A 19,511-nucleotide genomic window follows, 5' to 3' on the forward strand; every position below is an offset into this window, starting at 1 on the left:
TCTAGAGTTTATTGTTACCCTTCAGTTCTGTCAGCATATTCCTGGAAGAAATCAGTGTTAGTTAAAATATTAAAGAAAAGTAAAATACTTTCCAAATATTATTTCATATTGTCATTGGATGTTATTTTCAATGACTGTCTTAGGATTTTAGATCTGTTTTTTATGATTTGTAATTTTATTAACTCTTTGGCTAATAGTCTGAGAAGATAGATAAATATTTAAATAGAAAAATATGTAAAAATAGACCCTTGTGAATCTGGCTTTGGAGCCAGCTAGAAGGAAGAGAAGCAAATAACCTATAAAAAGTTCTCAATCTGGGACGCCTGGGTGGCTCAGCGGTTGAGCATCTGCCTTTGGCTCAGGATGTGATCCCTGGGTCTGCAGATTGAGTCCCACATTGGGCTCCCTGCGAGGAGCCTGCTTCTCCCTTTGCCTTTGTCTCTGCCTCTCTTTCTGTGACTCTCATGAATAAATAAATAAAATCTTTAAAAAATAAAAAGTTACCAATCTTACTATGATACAACAGTGGTTTAATACCAAATAAAAAGCTATAATAAATAAAAAGAAGCTATAAAGAACTAACATCAGTAAGACAAGTTTGAAAAAGAAATATAAATGCCAATAAACTTGAAAAGATATACAGCCTTATTGGAATTAGGAAATAACAATGAGATATATTTTTGGGGTCTGACATTCTGGCACAAATCTTTTGAGTGTATCTGTGTTATTGTACTATCAGTCACACAATTAGTAACATGTACTACTTTTGATAGCATTAGAATTGGCAAAAGCTCTTTGTGTATGACCTTAGGTCTAGAGATGTAATGTTTTTTGTACTCCGCCCCATAAAAATATAAGCACAAAGATGTTTGTTGCTATGTTATATTTATTTAAAAAATTGTAAAGTTCCATGGGTGACTGGCTGGCTCAGTCAGTAGAGCATGCAGCTTTTGATTTCAGGGTCATGTGTTTGAGCACCACGATGGGGGTAGAGTTTGCTTAAAAAAACATTGGCAAGTCCCTATGTAATCTCTACTAAAGGAATGCTAAAATTGTGTGTTCATGTTTTTGGAGTATTGTGTAGACTTTAAAAAGAATGAAGTAGGGGCGCCTGGGTGGCTCAGTTGGTTAAAGGTCTGCCTTTGTTTCAGGTCCTGATCTCAGGGTCCTGGGATTGAGCCCCAGGTCAGGCTCCCGGCTCAGCTGGGAGTTTCTCTCTCCTGCCCCTGCTGCTCCCTGTTCATTGTGCTCCTTTCTCTCTCTCTCTCTCTCTCAAGTAAATAAATAAATAAATAAAAATCTTTAAAAAATAAATGAAATCCCAATAAATAAAATTAAAAAATAATAAAAAACAATTGAAGTAGAGCTTTTTATGTATTGACACGTGCGAAGGCTTTTTATGCTACAAAACGGCAAGTTGGCAGAATGTGTATCTTTAAGATCCACCAAAATGATTAATGTGTATACATATTTATAAGAGTATAAATATATATGAAAAGACCTTGGGTATTCACACCAGACTATCAGCAGTGGTACCTCTGGGGAGGAGGTTGGGGAGGAGAGTTGGGGAGGGAGGAATGGAAAAGTTGACATTTTCCATTTTACTTTGTATACTTCTGGGGATACCACTGATACCACGTGGTCTGATAAAAATAAGTAACACTGATAACTTTACGGTTTTATGATTTGCTACAAAGAGTGTTTAGCATCATTAAGAACCACTTTTAATGGGACGCCTGGGTGGCTCAGCAGTTGAGCGTCTGCCTTCAGCCCAGGGCGTGATCCTGGAGTCCTGAGATCAAGTCCCACATCGGGCTCCCTGCATGGAGCCGGCTTCTCGCTCTGCCTGTGTCTCTACCTCTCTCTCTGTGTGTCTCTCATAAATAAATAAAATCTTAAAAAAACAAACCACTTTTAAGAAGTTTACTCCCTAAGGAATCAATCCTATATACAAGCATGTAATTCCATGGCATAATTCTAGAAAATAGAGGTATGAGACCACACTATCTACTTTTTCGCCTTTTCCAGAGTTATAAGTAGACAATTAAATTTGGCTCCCTGCTCGAACTTCAATTAAAAATAAATAAATAAATTTGGCTCCCCTGAGGTGAGATCAGGTAAATTAAACCCACACAGCATGAACTGGAGTGTTAAAGGTTCTAACAGCAGATAATAAACTGTTTAACAGCCCTGGAAAGTTCCCTAAGCATGTAGAAACAGGATGACTCAACTGACTTATTACTGCTGAACTCTACTAGGAAATGTCTGCTAGTTGCAGTGGAAGGAGGAAATTACTTGGATCTGAGGGAATTGCATTTGCCCTCCCAACATTCAAAGTGTTTCCTTTCACTTCTTTTCTATGATAGGAGTTGAGTTGTTTGAGAGCTTTAGATGTATGCACTTGTTTTGTCCTTTATGCGGCATAAAAAGCAACCTATAAATTGTTGGTTAACTTATGCCTGCAGTCAGATTGCTGTTGCAAATATTAATTGTAATAGGAAAGTACTGATGTAAAAGTTATATGCTTATTAAAAATTTGAAAATATGAAAAAGTAGAATTGTATAGGAACTCTGTAGAAGCTGTCACCCAACTTCAATAATTGTCAACAAATGGCCTGTTTTATTTCATCTATGTTTATCTAAGCCCACATTTAATTCCTTCCTCCTCTGGATTATTTTGGATTTGAATTTTTTCAATGTATTCATATTTTCATGACTTAGGCATTGCAATAAAGCTGGTTGTCTTCATGAGTCAAGTCTATGACTTTGGAATTTAGCATAGATAGATCTCTTGCATTAGGGACATGTTATTTAAGAGAAGGACATCAGAGCCATTGTTTTAATACCCTTAAGTATTTGTAAAATACCCTCCTGTACCCTAAAATAAATTCTAGGTATTTGTAAAACAACCCAAATAAATTCTGATATACCAGAATTCTGATTCAGTAACCCAATTCTGTCTTGCCCACGATACAGCAGCTTCTTAATGTCTCTGGACACAAGAGATTTAAAATTTTTTTTTTAATTTTTATTTATTTATGATAGTCACAGAGAGAGAGAGAGAGAGAGAGAGAGAGGCAGAGACACAGGCAGAGGGAGAAGCAGGCTCCATGCACCGGGAGCCTGACGTGGGATTCGATCCCGGGTCTCCAGGATCGCGCCCTGGGCCAAAGGCAGGCGCTAAACCACTGCGCCACCCAGGGATCCCTGGACACAAGAGATTTAAATGTGAGATGGGATTAGTTAAGTTTTTTGCTCTAGTGCTTAGCTGCTGGTGTGCATTGACAATTGTTCTGAGATCCTAGCCAAGAGAGAACTCTTTCCATTGTGTTTTCAGAAAAATAAGGAATCTTATTTTTTTAAAATATTTTATTTATTTATTCATGAGAGGCAGAGAGAGACAGACATAGGTAGAGGGAGAAGCAGGCTCCCTGCAAGGAGCCAGATGTGGGAGTTGATGATCTAGCATCCCAGGATCACATCGTGGGCCAAAGGCAGATGCTCAACCCCTGAGCCACCCAGGCATCCCCGAAACAAGTAATCTTAAAGTGGAAACTACTAAGTGAAAACTGAGGAGTACTTAAAACAGCTCATTTATGTTAAGAAATCTCCACAGATGCATAGCACTATTGAGGAATGTCCTATTTATAAATACATTTTTCTCATTTTACTGGAGGCTAATTAATACTACCATATACTTTAAATTCTTGTTGATTTGCATGCTTCTGGCATATGTAGATGCAGAGAAAATAAACGTCAGAGATTCAGCAAATATTTATTCATTGCTGTGGCTTAAGCAGTGAAGGAGGTATTTGGAGACAGTGATGACTAATACAGGTTCCTGCCCTCAAGAAGCTGGGCTTTTTGGAGGTGGGAGGTACTGGTGGTATTGGTGGAATCCAGTTTTGTTTATCAAATGGATTAAGAGCTGTTTTACAATTTTTATAGGTGATAGAAACAGGTCTCCCTTTAGTTATAAAAGGCAAATTGTTAGCACTTCTGTGTTCAGAGGTTACAGAACTGGGTAGCTATTAGGCCTTTTAGTATTTAAATTTCATTAAAAAAATCTTATACCTTTTCATTTCAACTGACATTTTTTTTGCCTGGGGAGGCACAGATAGGAAAGAAAGGAGGGAGGGAAGAAGAGAGGGAGGACCAGTATTTGTAAGTGGACATTTGTGTGTGGATTTGAAAAGACAGGTGAGAAATAGGCTTTCAAGAGTGAATTTTATCTGCCTATAAAGATCTTATTTATTCATAAGAGACAGAGAGGCAGAGACATAGGCAGAAGGAGAAGCAGGCTCCCCACAGGGAGTCCAGTATGGGACTCGATCCCCAGACCTAGATCACACCTGAGGCAGACGCTCAACCGCTGAGCCATCCAAGTGTCCCTTATCTGCCCATAAAGGTGGGATATATTTACTTTCAGAGTGTTCTGTGTTGGATATGTACAGTAAGTTCTCTGACATGAAAGCTAATCATTTTTAAGATTTTATTTATTCATGAGACACACACACAGAGAGAAACAGGCTCCCTGCAGGGAGACTGAAGTGGGACTCCATCCTGCAACTCTGGGATCACTTCCTGAGCTGAAGGCAGATGTTCACTGAGCCACCCAGGTGTCCCTAATGATTTTTTTTTTTTTTTAAATGGGGCTTGCACAAAACAGTAAAGTAGAGTTCATATTTGGAATTTCCTGCCTTCTGGAGAGTTAGGCTCTCCAGCTTAGATGGCCTGCAACTTCTGTTTCCCCTTCCAGTTCCCACCTCCCCTTAACTCAGGCATACAGATCTCAGAAGGTACTAACTAGGTGGGAAGTAGGTTTGCCCCGACTGTTCTGCAACTTGCTTTCACCTCAGTCTATCTTGGATATTTCCCCAAATCATTACAAAGAAATCTGCCTTGTTCTTTTTTTTTTTTTTTAAGATTTTATTTGTTTATTTGAGAGAGAGAAAAAGAGCATGAGCAGGGGGAGAGGAAGAGTGAGGACAAACTGACTTCCCGTTGAGCTCTGGAGCCAGCTGCGAGTTTCCATCCTAGGACCCTGAGACCATGACCTGAGCAGAAGTCAGATGCTTAACTGATGAAGCCTCCCAGGTGCCCCATGCCTCATTTTCAACAGCTGTGGAGGACTTCATGAACTCATACTATTATTTATTTAATCAGAACTATAGTGATGAAGGATACACATTTTTTTGCTCTCATAAACACTGAACATCCTTATATAATAGCATTGTATGCTTATTTGGATATGGATATGCAAGTTGACTAGATAATTAATTTTTACCAATCTTCGGATAGATGAAAGGGATAATTTGCACCTCTTTTATTTTTTTGTTTATTGGCTCTCTATTTTCCTATGAACATGATCTTTGCTTTTTTTTTTTGTAAGATTGCCATTTCTATATTGACTTTTCAGAGTTCACTATAAATTAAGAAAATTAACCAGATATATGTTGCAAGTGTTTTTCCAAGTTCTTTGTCTTTTTATTTCACAGTATATTTTTGGTGTGTAAAAACTTTCATAATTTTTGGCTGTCAAACTTATTGATCCTGTATAGTGTCTTGGATTTATGTTGTTATGCAAGTATTCCAGTTGTCTTCTTGTTACATATTTGTGACTTTAAAAAATTAAACTTCTGTGTTTTGAAAGTCTTAATATATTAATGCACACACATTCATTGTAAGAAGTATTTAAAAATTAACAAAGTGAAAGTCTGTTTGAAGATTATATTCTTTTCCCTATAGCTAACCACTTACTAAGTTGGATGTATATTTTTCCAATCTTTTATATATGCATCATACTTCAATTTAAAAAAAAAACAGTAAAAAAAAAGTTATCTTACCATTTATTAAATAGTTGATGGTTGAAAGTGGCACCTTTGTCATATTCTAAATTCCCCTTAAAAATCATGGGTCAGTTGTGGATATTCTAATCCATTGCTCTAGTTGCTTTAGTTGCTGTTTCTATGTGTGGCCTTATTTTAAGAAGTTAAATCAGTAACACGTCTAGAATTTATTTTGGTTTAAGGAATGAGGGTGGAGAACCAGCTGTGCCCTTCATCATTTATGGAATAATTTGTCGATCTCCGCCCCCTGTGATTTAATATGCTGTCATCAAACCTAGATAATTCTAGAAAGGACATCATTATCTCTGACCTATTGAAAGAGCATTTTGTTTAGGCTTCCTATATTGACTAGCTTCCCTTATATCAGTTTTCCATAATACAGCCAAGGTGATCTTTTCAGAACATGCCCTTTATGGGCTTCACATTACTATTTGGATGAAGACCTAATCTTGAACATAGCCTAGAAGACACCCAGTGTAACCTATACCCTTGACCTCCCTGGTCTCCTTTCAGACTACTCTTGTTCTCTGGATTCCAGCACATTCGTGCCAGGGGCTTTACCCTATTTTTCCTTTTGTGTCTGGAATGCCCTCTAGACCCCAATTTTCATACCTCTACTTCTGTCTTGCCCTGTTGTGTTCCAGTACATCCTTTCACTTTCAACTCAAAATTAACTTCTTGATAAAATCTTCTCTGACTTCCTAGCTAAGTTTATTTTTATTTTATTTTATTTTTTTTCCTAGCTAAGTTTAGAACCTGTATGTGCTCTCTCTCTCTTTTCTTTTTTGTATATTTATTTAATCTCTACTTCCAACATGGGGCTCGAACTCAAGACCCTGAGATCAAGTCACACGTTCTTCCAACTGAGTCAGCCAGGTGCCCCTCCTTTTTTTTTTCTTTAATGACAGCTTTTTTTGAGATGCAACTCACATGCCATATGATGCATCATTTAAAGTGTAAAATGCAGTGGTTTTTAGTATAGTCATGGAGTTGTGTGACCATCACCATAATCAATTTTAGGTCATTTTTTTAATCCCGAAAGAAAACAGGTACCAGTTAGTAGTCAGTCCCCATTTCTCCCCAAACCCTCTAGTCCTGGACAACCAGAATTAAAAAAAAAAAAATTTGGCAAAATATAAAATATGTATAACAAATTTTGCTATTTTAACCATTCTTTCAAGGTTATAATTCAGTTGCACTAATTACCTTCATGATATTGTACAATTACTACTACTGTGCATTTCTAAAACTTTATCACCCCAAACAGAAATTCTGTATTCTTTAAGCAATGACTCTCTATTCACTTCTGCCTCAGCCCCTGGAAACCACTGTTCTGCTTTCTGTCTGTATGAATTTTCTTATTCTAGATATTTCATGTAAGTGGAATCATACAGTATCTGTCCTTTTGTGTCTGGCTTATTTCACTTAGCATAATGTTTTCATGGCATAATCCATGTGTCAGAACTACATTCCTTTTTATGGCTGAATAGTATTCCATTGCATGCATATACCACATTTTGTTTATCCATTTATCAGATGGTGGCCAAGTGGGTTATTTCTTTTGGCTATCATGAATAATGCTGTTGTAATAGTATATAAATATCTGTTTGAGTCCATTTTCAAATCTTTGGGGTATATATCTAGAATTGGAATTGCTGGGTCATTGAAAAATCTTTTTTTTTTTTTTTTTTAAGATTTTATCTGTTCATTTTAGAGATAGAGTGCAAATGTGACCTGGGGTTGGTGGGGGAGGAGCAGAAGGAAAGGGACAAGCAAGATTTCTGCTGAGTGCAGAGCATAACTTGGGCTTGAGATCAAGCCTGAGATCATGACCTGAGCCGAGATGGAGAGTCAGACACTCAGTCGACTGAGGTTTCAGCCCTGGATTATTGATAATTCTTTGTTTAACTTTTTGAGGAACTACCAAACTGTTTTCTAGAGAGACTACACCGTTTTATGTTTCTACCGGCAATATAGAAGTGTTCTAATTTCTTCACATCACTTATTTTAATTTTTTTTATTACAGTCATCCTGGTAGGTATGAAGTGGCATCTCATGGTTTTGATTTTTATTTCCCTAATGATTAATGACATTGAGCATTTTTTCATATGCTTATTGGTCATTTGTGTATCTTTAGAGAAATGTCTGTTCAAGTCCTTTGCCCATTTTAAAATGGATTATTTTTTTCTTGTGTTACGTTCTTCATATATTCTGGATATTCAGCTTATCAGATATATGCAAATATTTTCTCTTATTTTGTGGCTTATGTATTCAGTTTTTTGGTCCATTTCTCTTTTATAGCATTTACAAATTTGTATTTATAATTTAAAAAATACTTAGGTTAATATTTGTCTTAACCATTAGAATGTGAACACTGTTAGGGAAGGACTGTATCCGTTTTTGCCCATTTTTATATTTCTAATGCCTAATTAGTTTTTGAATGAATGAAGTTCCTTTAAGCTAATTTATGAATTGTTTAATTGATCTCTTTTTTCCATCTTAAGTATCAGTTGTATTCCATCTTAGCTTCTCACTTGTTACTCTTATTTTTCAAAATCTTCCCAGTTATTTTCTGGCTATTGTTAAGTTACTTCATGCACCACTCAACATTGGTATCATTTTTAGATAACTTTGTCTTTTTTATTTCAGAGGGCTTTCTTGGTAGGATGAAGACTGCAGAGTTCTTTTCTTCTTTTTAAAAAATTTTTTTTTTTTTTAAGATTTTATTTATTTGTTCATGAGAGTACAGAGAGAGAGAGAGGCAGAGACACAGGCAGAGGGAGAAGCAGGCTCCATGCAGGGAGCCCGATGTGGGACTCGATCCGGGGACTCCAGGATCGCGCCCTGGGCCGAAGGCAGGCGCTAAACCGCTGAGCCACCCAGGGATCCCCAGTTCTTTTCATTAGTTTAGGCTGTTACAACAAAATACCAGAGACATTGATTTGTCATAGTTCTGGACTCTGGTAGGTCCATGATCAAGGTGCTGGCAATGTCTGATGAGGGCCCTTTTCCGAATTTGTAGATGGATGCCTTCTTGCTGTATCTTCACATGGTACAGAAAGAGATCATCTCTCATGTCTCTTCTTTAAGGACATTTATTCCATTTATAAAATCCACTCTCGGGCAGCCCCAGTGGCGCAGCGGTTTGGCGCCGCCTGCAGCCCAGGGCGTGATCCTGGAGACCCGGGATCGAGTCCCACGTTGGGCTCCCTGCATGGAGCCTGCTTCTCCCTCTGCCTGTCTCTGCCTCTCTCTCTCTGTGTCTCTATGAATAAATAAATAAAATCTTTAAAAAATAAAATAAAATAAAATAAAAAAAAAATAAAATAAAATCCACTCTCATGACCTAATTACTTCCCAAAGGCCCTACCTTCAAATACCATCAAATTGGGGGTTAAGGCTTCAACATATTGTTAAATAACAAAAATTCAACTGAGTAGATTTATTTATTTTTAGATTTTTATTTTTTTAAAGATTTTATTCATTTGAGAGAGTAAGAGCACAAGTTGAGAAGAGAGGGAGAAGGAAAAGCAGACTCCTCACTGAGCAGGGAGCCCAATGTGGGGCTCTATCCCAGGACTCTGCGATCAAGACCTGAGCCAAAGGCAGGCGCTTAACTGCTGAGCCACCCAGTCCCCCAAGATTTTTTTTAAGTGATCTCTATACACCGTGTAAGCTCGAACTTATAACTCTGAGATCAAAAGCTGCATGCTTCACTGACTGAGCCAGCCAGGCACCCCTCAACTGAGTAAATTCAAAAATAAAATTAGTTTTATCCAACAGTTCATGAATTAGACAGCATCCTGTGTAGCAAATAGAAAGGAGCTCTGCTGAAGTATAGAAAAAGAAAGATTTTTAAAGACAGAAAGGGAAATGATTAGCAAAAGAATGCATTGTTTCAGGCAAGAGCACATTCCTAATGGGAATAGTAGGGTTTATCAGGAAGATTATCTCACTAGTGCTGACTAGGTAATTCCATGTTGACTGGTTAAAGGTTGTATTCCTGGGAAGTCAAAACTTCAGTTAGGTTGTATAGTAAGTCTTGGTTTGTTGGTGTGTGGTTTAGCACAAGTGACTCCATTTTGGTTTGCTGTCTCCTTTTTAACAATTCACCTCTTTTGATGAGACTTGCAGCTTAACTGAGAGGTGTGATCAAAACTTAAAGCATTAGTGCCACTTTTAGCTCTGAGGATCTCAGTCTTCTGTTTTTTGTTTGGGATATTCACAGGTTGTGACATTTTTTTTCTTTTTGTTTAATCTCTGTGATAGGCCACAACTTGAGGTTCACAGTATTTTTTAAAAGATTTTATTTTTGGGGTGCTTGGGTGGCTCAGTCAGTTAAGCATCTCCCTTCACATCAGGTTATTATCCTAGGTCATTATCCTAGGAACCTCAACAGGGAGCCTGCTTCAGATTTTATTTTCAGGTACTCTCTACATCCAACATGGGGCTTGAACTCACAACCTCAAGATCAAGAGTCACACGCATTACCAGCTGAGCCTCCAGGCACATGGGATTCACAATTTTTAAGTCAGTCATTCTCTTTGTTCCTTTTTTTTTTTTCTTTTTTTATTTAAGCAATCTCTACACCCAACACAGGGTTCGAAATCATGATCCTGAGACAAGAGTTGCAAGCCTCTTCTGAGTGAGCCAGCCAGGCACTCCTCTTTGTTCTTTTTCTGATGTTCTCATCTTAGATCATTTGCATGGTGGTTAGCAGCTAGGAACATTCAGGTAAAGCTTTTGAAAAAATACAAGGCGCCAGGGAGATTATTATGATTATTAGATTCAGGATGATTTCCCAATGTTTAGAATACGCTTTAAAGCTGTGGTTCCCAAGACTGAAACCATCAAAATCAAATAACTCAGAGAAAGACCCTGCTGAAGGAGGGCAAGGTTTAAAGCCAAGTGGCTTGCCTAGTGATCTTATGTAACTGAGTTTCAATTTTCCCAGAAATGTTAATCAAGGTGCAGCAGGTAGTGGCGGTCACAGCATGCACACACTTCCTTGCTTAGCTAAAAGATAAATAAGGGCCATTCTATTATTTAAAAAAAAAAAAAAAAAAAAAAAGCTGTCGGGGGTAAAAAAAAGCAACTGTGGCCAGTCAGCCTTAAGACCTTCTGTTGGGTAACACCTTTGGCTCAGCAGTTGAGCATTTGCCTTCAGCTCAGGGTGTGATCCTAGAGTCCGGGGATTTCCCTGCAGGGAGCCTGCTTCTCCTGCCCATATCTCTGCCTTTTTCTCTCTGTGTCTCTCATGGATAAATAAATAAAATCTAAAATAAATAAAAAAGAACTTCTGATGGACAGCTATTGTGGATTTCGCAATACTTTTAAGAGTAAAGGAGAGGTTTCTAATTGTAGCCTCATTTAGACTTACTCCTGACTGTGGAAGTAGGGCCCCACCAAAGAAACTGAATCTTGAATCATGAAAGCCTCCTGGTGGGTTTTTTTCTAACTTGGCTCTGTAAATTCAGGGGAATTGATCAATGAAGTATAGCAGTTAGGGGCACACTGAGATAACCAAAGAGGCACTGCCTGGCTGTGTACCAGCGCTCTAGTCATTTACAGGCCCCCAGGATAATGATGACCACCATAGACAAAGACAAACCTTGTCCAGGCACAAACCATTCCCATTAAGGTAGTACTGTTACTAGATTAATTCACAGGGATGACTGTGTTTGTTCATTCAAGGCACAGGTGAGTTAGGTTTTCTTTTTAGCTTGAAATAAAAAAGATTTTTTTTTTTTAAGGTTTTTATTATCTATTCATGAGAGGCAGAGACAGGCAGCGGGAGAAGCAGGCTCCCTACTGGGAGCCCCATGTGGGACTTAATCCCAGGACCCCGAGATCACAACTGGAGCCTAAGGCAGACATTCAACAATGAGCCACCCAGGCACCCCTAAAAAAGCTGTTTTAAATTCCAGAGGTTACCCCACTTGGCAGTGGCCTGGGAAATATGGATGATGGTATTATGTTTCCAACCCAGTACCGCAGTAAAGAAGAGAAAGGGAAGAAGGGTTTCATGTTAAGTATGAGTGTTAATCCAGTGTTTGGGAGGAAGCACCTCGATGTCAGCTAATCTTCCTAATCAGCTTGATTTGGAGGTCTCCAGTGTTTGCATAGGCCCAGATGTCAGGTGCAGTTTTTGTCAGCTGTGAGATGTGTATCCAGGGTTCAAGTTTCTATCTGGATAGTGAGGAGGACCTAGTATAGTCCCTTCCAAGGAGATTTGAAGGTAGTCTTTGTTCTTAGTGATTCCAAATCAGGAGAGTGGGAGAAAACTAGTAACAGTAGCATGGTATGTTTTAGCCAGATATTTGAGGGAACCTAGAATTTAGGATCCAGTACCAATCTACATGCCTTTTTTTTTTTTTTTTTTTTACCAAAAACACACTTCCTGGTTTCCTTGCATAGGGAGATGTTTCCCTTATTTCCTAGAGCTTAATTACATATGTTAAAGTCTTTCAGCTCTAGAAACCTTAATTTCTCGTGAAAGTAAACAGTGGTGAACTGTCATTGCATTAGCATCTGTGGCTTGGCAGACTTTAAATACTTTATGTAATTTCTAGAAACGTACTTTTCCCAAGTATCTTTAGTTCTTCTGTAAAAGGAAGCCAAAAATCGATAAGCCTGTGTTCAATAATTAGTGTTTTAATATTTTATCTTATTTGGAAACGATCTGGATATTAAATGAATTTAACTTAAATCATTATCTAAATTAACAAAACTTCACGGTTTCAGGTTATCAAAAAGGTTTGGAGGAAACTAAAGTTTACCCTACAACTTTTTATTCTACATAACGTCTTTTTGTTTTTAACAATCATGTTTAGATTATACACACAAGCCATTAGACAGAGTCATCCATCACCCCCAAGCTTTTTTTTTTTTTTTTTGGCTGTCAGATTTTGTGAGAGATCAAATGAATTTATTTGATTAGTAAACCCAGGTAGAATAAAAGTTTTATATTTAATATGATAACCTAAAAGATATGTCTGTTTTAATTAAACCAACATACTTAAGCTAGCTTTTATACTGAAAAATTATCCTAGATCATGTTTGGATTCATTTCTGTTTTATTTCTGAGATTTACAAATACTTAACAAGCACTTATTTTTAAGACCGTTAAACCAGGGGCAGCCCCGGTGGCTCAGCGGTTTAGCGCCTGCCTCCAGCCCAGGGCATGATCCAGGGGTCCCTGGATCGAGTCCCACATCAGGTTCCTGGCATGGAGCCTGCTTCTCCCTCTGCCTGTGTCTTTGCCTCTCTCTCTGTGTGTCTCTCATAAATAAATAAAATCTTTAAAAAAAAAAAAAAAAAAAAAGACCGTTAAACCATTCTTTTTTGATTTTTTTTAAATTTTTTTATTTATGATGTGGGGGGGGGCAAAGACATAGGCAGAAGGAGAAGCAGGCTCCATGCACCGGGAGCCCGATGGTGGGATTCGATCCCGGGTCTCGAGGATCGGGCCCTGGGCCAAAGGCAGGCGCTAAACTGCTGCGCCACCCAGGAATCCCAACAGAATTCTTTTTAAAGTGAGCTCTATGCCAAATATGGGGCTTGAGCTCACAACCAGAGATCAAGAGATGCATGCTTTACCAACTGAGCCACCCACGTGCCCCATAGAGAAGATTTTTAAGATTTGTATTTGTTGAGGCACCTGGCTGGCTCAGTAGGAGGAGCATAGGGTTGTGAGTTCCAACCCCATATTGGGTGTAGAGATTACTAAAGAAATTTTTTAAAAAGGATTTATATTTGTAGAGACAGGAAATCTTAAGGAGGCTCTCTGCTTAGAGTTTGGGCTAGAGAGCTTTGTTTGCAATTTGAATTTTAAAAAGTGTCCCCCCACCCCCTTTTATTTTCAGTCTTAGGAATTGGTATGGTCTAGGGATCCCTGGGTGGCGCAGCGGTTTGGCGCCTGCCTTTGGCCCAGGGCGCGATCCTGGAGACCCTGGATCGAATCCCACTTCGGGCTCCCGGTGCATGGAGCCTGCTTCTCCCTCTGCCTGTGTCTCTGCCTCTCTCTCTCTCTCTCTGTGACTATCATAAATAAAATAAAAAAAAAAAAAAAAGGAATTGGGATGGTCTAGATAAGAGTTACTATTTAATATCAAAGGCACAGAGGAAGAATGCAAATTCCTCCCAGGACTTTGGTTTCCTATGGTCAATATTTATAAGCCTTTTGAAATAATAGGGGAAGTTTTGGAATTGGTAATAAAAGGAATTAGGTAAACTTTGAATTGCCTCTGGAGTTGCATTTCAAATTTTGCCAAGATTTGTAAGATGTAGACAGTTGCTCTAAATTCCTCAAAGAATTCGGTTGCAATTTGAATAAAATCATAGGTTGATCCACCCATCTAATTACATTCTTCTTTTTTCTCCCCCCCCTAGTAAATACTTTTACAAAGGCTTCAGGTGATTTTTTTCTTTCCTTCTGGAGACTTACTTTCATTTTAGCTTATGGGAGGAGTCCTAAAAAAAATACTCTTACCAGGCTCTGAATATCAGCTCTCAGTCTGACCAATCTCCAGTCACAGAACTACTTAAAGATTCTTTTAGGTATCTTGTCAGTTTTCACCTGGGACAAACTGCAAGCATTTCTGCCATATCAGATAACCCCCCCGCCCCTTGGGCGTCAGAGGGATCCCCAGGGAAAATGCAAAAGAACTTATTTTTGTGTCTTTACTGGGTCTTACAGACAGATCTGGGAGAGCTGACTCTCTGGTAAGAATTTTTTTCCTTAGCCCACTTTACCAGTTTTCCTGGGATCCCATCTGTAGCTCTGTTTCTTACAGGAATTTGGCAAGATTTTTTTATTTTTAATGTTAGTTTTCCCTTGGCTATTTAAGAGAATAGTGTAGCAGTTTACCAGAAAATCTTAGAGTCCCATTTGGGAGGAGCCCTCCTTTGGGTCAGATATGGGAGTGGTGTCTATAAGGTCATTAACTTGGTTTACAGTCCATAAAGGAGGCTCAGACAGTAGTACTAGAATGAGTCCTCAAATAAAGGAAGATAGAAGGAAGCAGTAAGAATTAGGGGATCCCTGGGTGGCTCAGTGGTTTAGTGCCTGCTTTTGGCCCAGGGCATGATCCTGGAGACAGGGATCAAGTTCCACGTTGGACTCCCTGCATGAGCTCCCTGCATGGAGCCTGTTTCTCCCTCTGCCTGTGTCTTTGCGCACCCCCCGCCCCCTGCCCCCCCCCCCCGTGTGTGTCTATCATAAATAAATAAATAAAATATTTTTAAAAAGATTAAAGCTTTTTGCTTTTAGGTACCATTTCTGTCTTAGTTTTTCACTAGCCTTTTACAACAAATCTTTTAATGAGGCTATTTTGGAATTTTGAAGCCTTTTGGTGTCTCTTGCATACCAGTAAAAATAGGCATCCCATTCTGTTTGATTTGGAAGGCTTGCTTTTAAATGTGTTTATTAAATGATCTTATCTAATTGGAACATTTCTTGAAATGGCCATTATAATTCTAGGTTGTAATTTCTTGGAGGGCAATTTGGTAGGATCTTAGCCACAATTAGAATTTAACCTGCCTTTTCTGTGCAGCCATATCTAGCCATAAATGGGGTGTAACTCACATTTTTGTCTGGCCACATTTTGGGGCTGCCAATTTGATGGTTACCAAATCAGGATGTCAGGACCCAAAAAAGCTTAGTAAGATTTTGCCGGTTTTGTCGATGTATCTTCTGGACCATAGTTCTTAGGCATAAAATAAGCAGGAGTACCAGAAGGAAGCATGCTTTACTCTCTAGAGTTTAAGGATCCCATTACCCAACTTTGGTTTTCTTAGAAAGCTGAGCCTAGTACCTAAAAGGGATGTGCCTCTGGATTGGGAATTGCACAGTGTACCTCATTGCACAGAAATTTTCTTGAGGTTGCCAGGTGACCTAGTGTCAACCTAACTAGTTCTGTGACCCACTTAATACAGGAGTCTTTGGGTTGGGTGATGAGCACTCTAACAGCTTTTTTTTTTTTAAAATAAGATTTTATGTATTTATTCATGAGAGACACACAGAGAAAGAGAGGCAGAGGGAGAAGCACGCTCCCTGTGGGCAGCCTGATGTGGGACTTGATCCCAGGACCCTGGGATTGTGATCTGAGCCAAAGACAGGTGTTCAACCACTGAACCTCTCTAATAGCTCTTAAATGCTTCCATTGCCTACCAATTTTTGTGGCTTCCCCCACCCCCCCGAGATTCCTGTTAGCCATAACCCTTTATGCACACAAAATAAGACAAACAAACACATGCACCCTAACATACCAGCAGCAACCAAAAGATGTTATTGTGGACTGGCCAAGAGATGGCCTTGCATACCATCACCAGTTCTCAGCATGGATTAAACCAGCAGACTCCAGTAAGTGGAGACTGTGGATTGGAATTGAGGAAAGGACTAAACCACCAAATCCCAGTAATTGGGTACTGTGACTGGAACTGAGGAAAGGAATTCCAAACAACTGGGGAATTGTGGACCAAATCAAGAGGTAGAGATTCAGCTTCAGGCTGAAGCTGACCCACTAAGCCCTGGATTAAAAAGCCAGTTAGTTTAGGAGTTCAAGAGAAAGAGAGTAGAGCTCAGAACTGACAGGAAGTTCCCAATGGCCCTCAGAAATGACTGGAAAGAAAGTGAACTAACTTCAGCAGTTCATGGGCTCCCACACCTGTGTTTCTTGTTGTCCCCAAAGCTGTCAGAAGTCTCCTTTGATCCTGTTGCTTTCACCAAATTTGTTAAATAAGAAAAATTAAACAGTAAATGTAAAGATCATATTGGCTTTATTCAACAATTCATGACTTGGGCAGCATCCCATCTAGTAAATAGAAAGGAGCTCTACCAAGCTGTAGAAAAGGAAATTTTTTTAAAAGATTTTATTTATTTATTAATGAGAGAGAGAGAGAGAGGTAGACACACAGGCAGAGGGAGAAGCAGGCTCCATGCAGGGAGCCCGACGTGGGACTCCATCCTGGGTCTCCAGGATCAGGCCCTGGGCTGAAGGCGGTGCTAAACCGCTGAGCCACCCTGGCTGCCCAGAAGGAACGATTTTTAAAGCCATAAATGGAGGGGCTCCTGGGTGGCTTAGACGGTTCAGCATCTGCCTTAGGCTCAGGTCATATTCCCAGAGTCCTGGGATCGAGCCCCACATTGGTCTCTCTGCTCAGTAGAGAGCCTGCTTCTCTCCGTCTGCTCACTGCACCACCCGCTTGTGAGTGTGCTTTCTCTGTCTCATTCTTTGTCAAATATGTAAATAAAATCTTAAAAAAAAAAAAAAGGCAGAGGGAGAGTGTAAAAAGGAACTTATTAGCAAAGAATATATTGTTTTATGCAACATCACCTTCCTAAGGGGAATGGAAGGAGTCTCTGGATGGATTATCTCACTAGTGCTGACTAGGTAATTCCATGTTGACTGGCTAAAGGTTACAGTTCTTGGGGTTGAAACTGCAATTAGGGGGCGCCTGGGTAGCTCAGTTGGTTAAGATCTACCTTCAGCTCAGGTCAAGATCTCAGGGTCCTGGGATTGAGCTCAGCTCCCTGCTCAGTGGGGAGCCTGCTTCTCCCTCTGCCCCCTGCTTGTGCTCTCTCTTGCTTCCTTTCTCAAATAAATAAAATCTTAAAAAACTCTGCAGCTAGATTGGGTATTAAGTATTGGCTTGCTGACGTGGGTTTTAGCATGAGCGACTATTTTTTTTGGCCCGCTGTCTCCTTTTTAACAATATGAATTTTAAGGAGGACACAAGCTTAGTCTTATGTACATTATATAATCAATTCATAAATATAGGTCATTAATAAATATGAAGTATCCTTAATTTAAGAGAATTACTATAAATCTGTATGATAATACGAATTTTTCGTAGCTCAAGAGAATTAGTAATGATGAATAGTAGTAGTCTTAAAATATTTTTTTCTTCCTCCTAGATTTCAACAGTCAAGTTAAATCAAGCTGGGCAATCATGGCAGAAGGTGGATTTGATCCTTGTGAATGTGTTTGCTCTCATGAACATGCAATGAGAAGGCTGATCAATCTGGTGAGATAAATGGGATAGTCTTATTCAGAATTAAACTGTACCCCTTTCTGTCCTATTTCTGTGGGAATGTTGGTTATTGGAGGATTTTCATCTGATTGTCACTAAAATTATTTCATAATTGAAATTCCACAATGGTTGAAGTCATAATGGTCAAAGTTTGCTGGCAATTCTTTTATTAGAGATAAAAACAGATTGCTGTCTTTATTTATGGTATATTTATGTTGGTGATAACCTTTATAAACCTTTTTATAACCTTTATAAAGGTTATAAAACCTTTTAATAACCTTTATAAACCTTTACAAACCATCATAGGTAAGTAACACATGTATAGCCTTTTCTGTTTTGTATTATTGAATATAGTATGGAGCTTATTTACCTGATAAATGGCTATGAAGACACAGTTCCTGTTGTGACATGGTTTAGATCCTACTGCAACAAATGATATGACAATAAAAATCTTTATATAAAGCATTTCCAAATCCAAATCAATTATTTGACAGAGGCAGTTTTCTGAACAACAGGTTTTAGATAGTCTCATTGAATTGATGTGAGATTTGAATTTATAAGGTTTTTAAGACTCTCCCAAGTCTCTACAATCTTAAATACAGGACATTTTATATATTATACTTTATACTTTTTATGTGGAAAAGAAGAAATTTGATTATTAAAAAAGTATATTATTGGGATCCCTGGGTGGCGCAGCGGTTTAGCGCCTGCCTTTGGCCCAGTGCGCAATCCTGGAGACCCGGGATCGAATCCCACGTTGGGCTCCTGGTGCATGGAGCCTGCTTCTCCCTCTGCCTGTGTCTCTGCTTCTCTCTCTCTCTGTGACTATCATAAATAAATAATTTTTTTTAAAAAGTATATTATTATGTTAGACATAACATTTTTTTTGTTCTAGAATATTATACACAGGTGTATTATCATAGACCAGTTAATAAAGGCAGGAATAAATATTTGCTCAAATATATGAATTGGTGGTTAATAAGTAGGTTTTTTGCTGAGTCAGTGTCTGTATATAGTGATCAGAAGTGTGTTTTCTGTGAATGATTTTCCTCTTAGAGTCAGCATATGTTAGGACTTAATGATCCTAAAGAATGTCTTAGAGGGAAATCAATAAAATAAGAACTTATAAATTAAATTAGACTTGTGGCTATAGAAATAAAATGGCAATTTCATATCTGTGATAACTTGATATAAAAATAGATGAGTCTGAAGAGAGAATATTTAAAGTATTTTCTCCTATTTGTGACATTAAATATAAAATTTTATGTCCAAATTTAAACATAAGGCAAATTTTTTTTTCAAATTACTGTGATACTAGGAACAAAAAATAGACTTGTAATTTAACTGGTAAATTTTCCCAGGAGATCAGTTTTTGATAAGAATTACTACCTCTTTTTTTCTTAGTATAGTATTTTTATTTTTAACATACTACCATGCTTTTTTTCTCTTAGCTCTGCCACTTGTTTTTTAGAGATGGCTAAAACTAAGCTCTACTTTTTAGGATTTCCTGTACATTTCTGTTCTCTTTAGTAGAATGTCAGGAAACCATATTTAGCTTTTGTTTTGTTTTGTTTTAAATAGGTACATTCATGCCTGATGGAACATTGTTTATAGCAATTCTAGTGTAAA

General features: G+C 38.4%; 1 protein-coding gene across 13 annotated transcripts in view; it reads left to right on the forward strand.

Moving 5' to 3' along the window:
• The window catches only part of SMIM14 (small integral membrane protein 14), a 94,972-nt gene that overhangs the window by 19,865 nt on the left and 55,596 nt on the right, over window positions 1-19,511 (forward strand). For all 13 annotated transcript variants that reach the window (XR_007409945.1, XM_049108671.1, XM_049108669.1 and 10 more), the window contains one exon: window positions 17,767-17,876. Coding sequence is in view for 12 of the 13 variants with exons in the window: in XM_049108671.1 (XP_048964628.1) it covers window positions 17,767-17,876 (110 nt within the window). In the remaining variant the exon portion in view is untranslated. The remainder of the gene's footprint in view (window positions 1-17,766; window positions 17,877-19,511) is intronic.

Source organism: Canis lupus, chromosome 3, assembly GCF_003254725.2.
Source record: "Canis lupus dingo isolate Sandy chromosome 3, ASM325472v2, whole genome shotgun sequence".
NCBI classification, from domain to species: domain Eukaryota; kingdom Metazoa; phylum Chordata; class Mammalia; order Carnivora; family Canidae; genus Canis; species Canis lupus.